Below are 8,580 nucleotides of genomic sequence, written 5' to 3' on the forward strand. Positions count from 1 at the left end.
TAAGAAAAAGGCACGTGGAGGATCATGACTCTGTTAGCTACTGGGTCGGCTACCGAGTGGTGTTCCGTTTTGAGCCATTGAGTATTGTTGTGGAGTGGAGGGACATTGAAGCTGCACAATGTTTGGTGTCTTTGGCTATAAAGTGTGGGCTTAAGGAATCTGGGATTACAAGTGCTGATGGCAAGAGGCTTATTGAGTGGGGGTTCTATAAGAATTGAGGTTCCATGGTGTGATAGTAATAGGATTCTGTTGTCAAAAGAGTGTGTTAGGTTTCCCGTTGACTTGGCTTGTCAGAAAATTGGAAGAGAACTCGAGCGTTTTTTTAGTTGTTTAAGAGAAAACAGCAAATGGGCTCGTCAGATAAAAAATAACTAATTAAATTTTATCATGTGTTATTTTTATTTTATTTTTTATATATAAAAATGAAATAAAATAGATAAAATAACATGAAAATTGGAAGGTTAACTTATATTTAATATGTCTTATTATAAGTACAAATTAATAAAATAATATCATATTACATTTTTGAATATGAAAGCCCTTATAAATATTTATAAATAAAAGATCTCATGCTATTTCATGATAAGCTTTTCAAGAAAAAAGAAAAAACTATTTCAAAAGCTTTCCAGCTTTTTTGATTTTACGGTTGAAATCTAAAAAAGCAAACCTCTACTTAATGAAACCTAAAATAATACAAGTTCTAGACCCTTCTTTGCAAAATTCCAAAAAGTGAAATTGCGAGCCCTGCGTTTACCATGGAGAGCACAATTATAATTTCTAACTATATGAGAAGCTATCTCTACTTTGTCTACGTGTGCTGCATCATCATCATCATCGCTACTGTTGTGGGCATTGATTACTTCATCCTTTCCTTCGTCTTCATGCAACCATTGTACACCAACGGTCCTTATTTGGATAGCTGGACCACGTGGACGCACTGAAATACTCACGTCATCACCATTATCAAATGTAGGATCATTGCCCCCTAATTTCGTGTGCATTAGCGATTGGATTTCCCGAACACCACGCGCGTACTGTATGACAACGGATTGACAAAGCAAGGATCGACCGCTCGTATTGTTTCTGATTTCAATATGAACATTACTAAAGCCACGGTATGCTGACGTCACACAACTTATGAACAGATTAAAGCCACATATCCGGTGCGCAGGAGATGATGAGGATATTTTGAATGAAAAGTTATCTACAAACTCATTCTGAATTAGCCATTTATCCTCCACATGAAACCCCCTTAACATCTCATCTTCATCAAATACATATACGGCAACGTTGAATGTGCCATCTACAAATGATATCTGTACCATCAAAACAATGTCTATAAAATGAGAAAAAGAAAAGTATTCAAATGTAGATTTCCAAAACAATAAAATGGGTGAAGGAGGACCTGAAATCTCGATGGCTGTATTTGAGCACTAACCGTTTCCATTATTGTGAACATTTGAGAGTCTAACTTTTGGATTAATTCTTGCTTTATCCGATCTTGGAACTCGACTAAGTGTTCACAACCATCTCCTTCAGGCCTACTGTATGGATTTGCAAGTCTTTGCAGTGAATAGCAAAAGGACACATCTAACAAATCCAAAAGGAATGGAAGCTCTGGGAGTGCCTGAAGCATTTTGCAATTTCTTAAATATAGGTGTCTGAGTAGACCAAGATCCTTGATGCTTTCTGGAAGAAAACGAATTGGAGTTCCACTTAAATCTAGACTCTCCAAAAAGCGTGGCAGTAAAAACGAGGTAAATCTCAACATTTTCCTCGTTGAAAACCTAGAGGGAAAGAATAGCTTCAATGGAAGAGATGTAATGTACGATGCACTTGCAACAATTCCATCACTTTGAAGCAACTTGCGCCCCTGATGATGCTCTAACTCCATATTCAGGCTGTTAAGATTTGAACAACCATCTAAAACCAGCTCTTGAAGTGAATTCAATCTACTCATTTCTTCTGGAAGCTCCATAAGACTTGTACAATTTCTTAGATTTAAGATTAACAATCTTTGTAAATCACCAATAGATTCGTTAATTTGAACCAAACGGATGCAGTCTTCAAGTATTAGCTTTTCAAGGGCTGGGAGACCCGAGAAGTCTGGGGTTCTAATGAGATCTTGAGAGTGACGGAGATCAAGAATTTTCAATTTTGGAAGAAACTGTGAAAATACATGAATTTAGTTGTTATCAATTGAAAACGAGAGAGATAACTATAAAGAGACTTGATACATACCGGTTTTCCCTTCCAAGAATCAACTAGACAACTTCTGGATAGATCAAGAACCACCAGCTTCTCCAAGCATACGTGATTTGGTATGGAGCTCCAAGACAATCCATGCCAACATAACCATATCAAATTCCTGGGAAAGTGCTCAAAACTTCCATGAAAATTAGTGTAGTTTAGTTGGAGAAATGTTACATCTATCATCTTTCTAAAAGCATTCGTGCTGAGGATAGGAAACAAACTTGTTTGGCCAGTTTGTAATTTTCCCTCATACGAAAAATCAGAAAGCCATTGTTGAAAGAAGTTAAGCCTGCGGCGCTTTCGGCAAACCATTGAATCAGTACAGACAACTTTTGCATAATTATCTTCCATTAATGCATGCATATCAATAGTAAGGCCACGCAAATTTTCAGCATCCTGCATAATAATATTAAGAGTACATGAGAAATGAAAGTAAATGAAATAATATGTTAAGGCACCACAAACCATTTAAGTAGATATATTAAAAAAATTGAGCTACTTACAGTAGTTCCTTTCAAAACTGTAAAAGCATCCTCGTGACGCCATATTCTTTGACATTTGGGAGATTCTTGACGAGCAATTTCCCTTCCCATAGCTCTTACGAGTTGATGCATCCACAACCTTTTATCATTGTTGATTTCAATAAGACATCTATCGATGAGATTGTCAATCCCAAATCTTGCACCTTTATCGAGCCCATCCAGTATCCTAACTGCATCATCCACATCCATTCCATTGATGAAACATGCGATATCAAGGAATAAGTTCTTCAGATAATCACCATCAAGAAAGTCGTAACTTATTCGAAGAACCTTATGAACTTCAAAATTAGGAATCACTTCCATTTGTTGTAATGCACTTTCCCATATCTCTCTTCCTTTTCCAGACAATGAAGAGCCAATAACTCCAAGAGCTAATGGAAGTCCATTACAATGATGTACTATTCTCCAAGAGTCTTCTACAAAACCATCAACAGGGTCAGCTTGTCCAAAGGCATTCCAACTGAAAAGCTCAATTGATTTTTCATCATCTAGCGGTTCAACTTTGCACCGGACCCCCTCAATATCATTAGCTGAAAACAGACCCTTATTTCTGGTTGTTACAATGATTTTACTTCCTTTACAAAGCCAAGTTTGCATGCCAACGATTTTATTGAATTGGTCCCTTTTGTCCACATCATCTAGAACAATAATAGTTCTTCTGCAACATAATGCATCCTTAATCTTCAGAATTCCTTCATCAGAATCATTTATCTCAACAGTCTTGTTTAGGATGTCGAAAAGAAGTTGCCTCTGGAGGCAAACTATATCCTTTGACCTAAAATTTGATAGAAAGCTCTTTCCTTCAAATTTATAAAAGTTCTGGTTAAAGACACTCTTAGCTATGGTTGTCTTTCCAACTCCACCAATTCCATAGAGTAAAGCAATGGCAGCACCATGGGATCCATCTTGCAACCATGAGTTGATATCTTGTACTAGAGGATCTCTTCCAATGAAATGAGGGGGTACATGAAACATTTTTTGATCCAAGTTCTTTAAGACCTTCTCCACAATAGATTGGACAAACGGTGCCTCGTACCTACATCAAAAAGTAAAATACAATGTACGATAATTAGTAGTCTCTCTATAAGCAATAGAAATAAACAATATTTAGCTATGAAATTAAAGCAGGTTGTGTGTCAATGATTTGATAGTTTAAACCAAATCATGATTGGAAAAAAAAACAATGAAGAAATCATGAGTATTTTTTCTTCTTTTTTTGTTATATGTTTTCTTATCAGTACACTTAACTGAAAGAAATTAAGAGTTCACAACCAGCATTCTAGTCTTATGCTATGTATTGTTTCATAAAGAGATACAACTTACCCATCTCCTAGAACCATTCCAGCTAAATCAGCCACTTCCTTTAAAGCAATCCTCCACCCATTCACCCGCTCCATCTCCTCGTTGAAGCTCTTTTCATGTTCCACAAATGCTGCAGAGAAGCTCCCTGTTTGACGTCCGACTTGGGATGGATCCACATCATAGAATACTGGCAAAACTATGCAGTCAGCATTCCTCTTACGTTCCATGATCATTGCAAGTTCATCCAGGCACCATCTCGACGAAGCATAGTCTTTGGAGAACACGATTATCGATATTTTTGATTGTTGTATTGCCTTCTGGAGCTCGAAATCTATATTCTCTCCTCTCCGAATTTCATTATCATCTCTAAATGTGTGAATCCCTGCTTGAACCAGGGCCGTGTAGAGGTGATCGGTAAAGTTCTTGCGGGTGTCTTCACCTCTAAAACTCAATAACACTTGATATTTACAATTTGGAAACCGAGAAGAGTAGGATTCTTGATATTTCCCAGCAGCCATTTCGAGTCTAGCAAAGATAAGACTTTACAAAGATCTGGACAAAAAAAAAAGGAATTGCAGGATTAAAGTCGATAGTTCAAGATCGACAGCACACCAATAAGCTGAAGTGGTATGGGCCATTTCCGCGTGAGGACCCTTTTTAAAAAAAATTTGCTCAAGTCATTTATCACGCGTATACTAGGGCCTGAATTCTTGCTATAATTACCAAAAGGGACATTAGACACGCACACAACACATAATCCCTCCCATCAACTCACACGCTTCTTCTTACTTCACCCACCAGTAAGAAAAAGGCACGTGGAGGATAAGGCTCTTCATATCTGACTTGGAAAGTTTACTAGGGCCTGTAATTCTTGTAGCATCATTTGAATCTGCTGAAAGTAAAGTAGATTTATGAAGAATTAATTGAAAAACAAATGGTTAAATTAAATAAATTAGTCAACTAGTATAATATTTAGATTAGTATTTCATTTAAATAATTTAATTTCTTGTTTATTTAGAATTTAAGATTTATGGAATTTGAGGTGTTTAAATGGTTTGTTCTCATATATAAAAAAACTTGTGAATTAGATTTTTTTATAAATAAAATTTAAATTAAAATAAAAAAAATATTATTTTAACTAAATCTTGCCAACTCTAAGTAAAATTAAATCATATCAATATCAAATAATTATTTTTAAAACAAGATAAAATAATTTTATTTTTATAAAATAATTGACTTAAGTTAATTGGATAATACAGTTACCAAAATTTATTTTAAAAACATGTTTAAAAATGTGATAGCGGTTGTTTTTTCAAAGTGTTTTTTATTTCAAAAGATATTAAAATAATATTTTTTTTTATTTTTTCTAAATTATTTTTTACATCAGCACATCAAAATAATCTTAAAATATAAAAAATATATTAATTTAAAATAAAAATATTAAATTTTTTTAAAAAAAACTTCCAACATATAATATCAAACACACCCTGTATTTGTAATCAGAACAAGTCTACAACTGGGCCCAAGGCATGGGCGAATGGTTTTAAAAATGAGAGAGAAAGGGTGGATTGTAATTTTAAGGCAAGTCATCCCTACAAGGAATTTTCCATGGCTAATGCCGGTTGCAGAAAGTCGGAATGTCTAGGCTTGACCAGTTATGCATTGAAAATTTTGGTGCCGGGAGTTGACGGCTATTGACCTGGTGAAGTAAGAATCAAGTTAGAAAATAAATTTTCGATGTCTAATATGGAATTTGAGGTGTTTAATGGTTTGTTCTCGTATATAAAAAACTCGTGAATTAGATTTTTTTATATATAAAATTTTAAATTTAAATAAAAAATATTAATTTAACTAAATTTTGCTACCTCCCAATGAAATTCAATCATATCATCATCAAATAATTATTTTTAAAACAAAAAATAAAATAATCTTATTATTATAAAATAATTGATTTAAGTTAATTAGGTAACTCAGTTACCCAAAATTTATTTTAAAAACATGTTTAGAAGTGTGATAACGGTTGTTTTTTAAAGTGTTTTTTTATTTTAAAACACATTAAAATAATATATTTTTTATTTATTAAAAATTATTTTTAACATAAGTACATCAAATTAATCTAAAAATATAAAAAATATATCAATTTTAAATAAAAAAAAATTAATTTTTTTAAAAACACTTCCCTATATTTATAATCCGGCCAGTCTACAACTGGGCCCAAGACATGGGCATGGTTTTAAAATTGAGAGAGAAAGGGTGGATTGTAATTTTAAGACAAGTCATCCCCTCAAGTCCACTCTCTCTATGGTATGGAATGTTTCCGCGTGAGGACTTTTTTGGTTTTATTTTGATCAAGACTTGGATGTTGAATATAATCACTAATTTTGGTGCCAAGAATTGATGGCTATATATTGACGAGTTAGAAAATAAATTCCACAAAGTTGATGGCTATTGACCTGGTGAAGTAAGAATCAAGTTAGAAAAATCTAATTCAGATGACAAGTTAATGGCTATTATTTCCTGTATTTTCCAATCAGTTTCTCTGACCTCACATGCTTTTACAAATGTTTTTTTTTTTCAATAAAACATCGTTAGTAGACCAAACAACAACAGGTAAATTAATACAAAAAAAAAAATATTGTCTTCGGTTTAGACCAAAACATGTTGTATCAAATGTCTTTCAAGTAGTTAAGCAAAGAAATCTCATCATACTAAAAACAAATCGGGATTGCTTTCAATTTACTCCTAACATTTAGGACTAATGCAACTTTTCTTTTTTAGTTGTTTCACTACTAGAAAACTAGCAAATAGTTGCGAAAATACCTACAAAAAATATTCCACCAATAAAATAGAAACTTTATGCTATTTATTTCGACATAGATAGCGATGAAATATATATGTAATATCAAAAATTTCTAATCGAATAAAAAAATAAAAAAAATAAAAAAAATTTCATTTAAAATTTCACTAGAAAGGTGCTCAACGAGCTCGTGTCGTAAGTGAATATTTTATCTTTTAGGTGTTTATTCTTGATCGGCACCTAACAATTCATGATCGTCAGAAGCATTGCTAAAAAAACTAGCAGTGATCATGTTCATATAACACGCGATTAACTTTTCCCTTGACACATCTACACAAATTAAAAAATTAAAATGTCATAAACCATTTCTATTTTTTTAAAAAAAAATAGCACCACCTCCTTTATACAAGAGAAAATAATTTAAATTGAATTGCTACAAACCAATTGATTTTATTCAATCTGTTTCCTATCATTGAGTGAAGAGTTCACTCAACTTGTATTGGACCTAGTTTTAAGATTATTTTTTTAAAATTGTTTTTATATTAATACATATATCTAATGGGCAGCCTTTATCATGTTTCAAATTGTATGTTAATTAGCCAAGTGCATGTAAATGAGTTCAATCCTGAACTAATTACCTAAAAATAATTTTAATAAGTGAAAGTCAATTTTGGTCCATATTTTGATTTATATATATATTTTTGTTTTTTTTTTTAAATTTCATCCCTTAAAATTTTATTTTTATATTAACTTTGATTCTTATTTTTATAATTGTTATTTGATTTTTTCTTATCATTTTTTAATTGAAATTGTTTTTTATCTATCAAATTTGGTCCTCATTATTTTGATTGTTACTTTTTTTTTTTGAAATAATTTATGAAATGGTAATTATTATTATTTTAATTTCTTCATCTTTCAATTTTTTTATTTGTTATATTTGATCTCTATTATTTTAATTATTATTTTATTTTATTTGAGATAATTTATGAAATTATATTTTTTTAACAATTTAATTTTCATTCAACTTCTTAATTTGTAAGTTATTTTCCAGCTTATTTTCCATAATATAACAAAACATTGGAAAATGTTTTTCTAACTTATTTTCTATTACACTACCAAACATCGAAAAATAATTTATTTTTTTAAAATTCACTTTCCAAACAGAAACTATTTTCTAGCAAACAAATGAGGCCTTAATTCTGAACTAATTACCTAAAAAACATTTAATAATTGAAGTCAATTTTGGTCCCTATTTTCTTGTTATTTCACAAACAAACCCTCAATTGGTCACAATCTTTAATAATCTTTTCAATTATGCCACTTGATTTCTTTGATTGAGCACTTGGTGTCTTTTACAGTATGGTCTTTGGTCTTAATATTCTTTAATTTCATTCTCAATTGCCCTTTTATAATTTAAATTTTTTTTATTCCGGGACAAATTCTCAATTTAACATGAAAATCCAGGAATTTGTTTTTTATTTAACATGAATTAACAACAAACATTATCTAACGCACGCATATGCTTTTCATATTATACAATAAAACATCCAACACATAAACAGCTTCATAAGTTAAGGATTGCATATTCGATTTCCTATCACTGAAAAGTTCTCTGCGATGTTTCTGATAAAGCACGGGCACGAAGGGGATGCGTTTGAAGTGGGATGATAATAAGAAATACACCTG

General features: G+C 31.9%; 1 protein-coding gene across 1 annotated transcript; it reads right to left on the reverse strand.

The window, feature by feature from the left end:
* Positions 1-579: 579 nt before the first annotated feature.
* On the reverse strand, positions 580-4,642 carry LOC118039688 (disease resistance protein RPV1-like). The gene is made up of 5 exons (XM_035046449.2): positions 4,119-4,642; positions 2,757-3,831; positions 2,242-2,649; positions 1,837-2,167; positions 580-1,336 (listed from the first exon to the last, which is right to left on the reverse strand). The coding sequence occupies exons 1-5, from the start codon at positions 4,613-4,615 to the stop codon at positions 684-686; spliced, it is 2,964 nt and encodes a 987-aa protein (XP_034902340.1). The 5' UTR covers positions 4,616-4,642; the 3' UTR covers positions 580-683.
* Between the last annotated feature and the right edge of the window lie 3,938 nt (positions 4,643-8,580).

This window comes from Populus alba, chromosome 11 (genome assembly GCF_005239225.2).
Source record: "Populus alba chromosome 11, ASM523922v2, whole genome shotgun sequence".
In the NCBI taxonomy this organism is placed as follows: domain Eukaryota; kingdom Viridiplantae; phylum Streptophyta; class Magnoliopsida; order Malpighiales; family Salicaceae; genus Populus; species Populus alba.

What these genes read in the sequence shown, in the direction of transcription:
- LOC118039688 (XM_035046449.2), bottom strand. Translation starts at nt 4,615, where the DNA reads ATGGCTGCTGGGAAATATCAAGAATCCTACTCTTCTCGGTTTCCAAAT. An exon ending in GGAATGGTTCTAGGAGATGG is followed by an intron (nt 3,832 to 4,118) that starts GTAAGTTGTATC and finishes TTTTTGATGTAG; the next exon opens with GTACGAGGCACCGTTTGTCC. An exon ending in CAGTTTTGAAAGGAACTACT is followed by an intron (nt 2,650 to 2,756) that starts GTAAGTAGCTCA and finishes ATTATTATGCAG; the next exon opens with GATGCTGAAAATTTGCGTGG.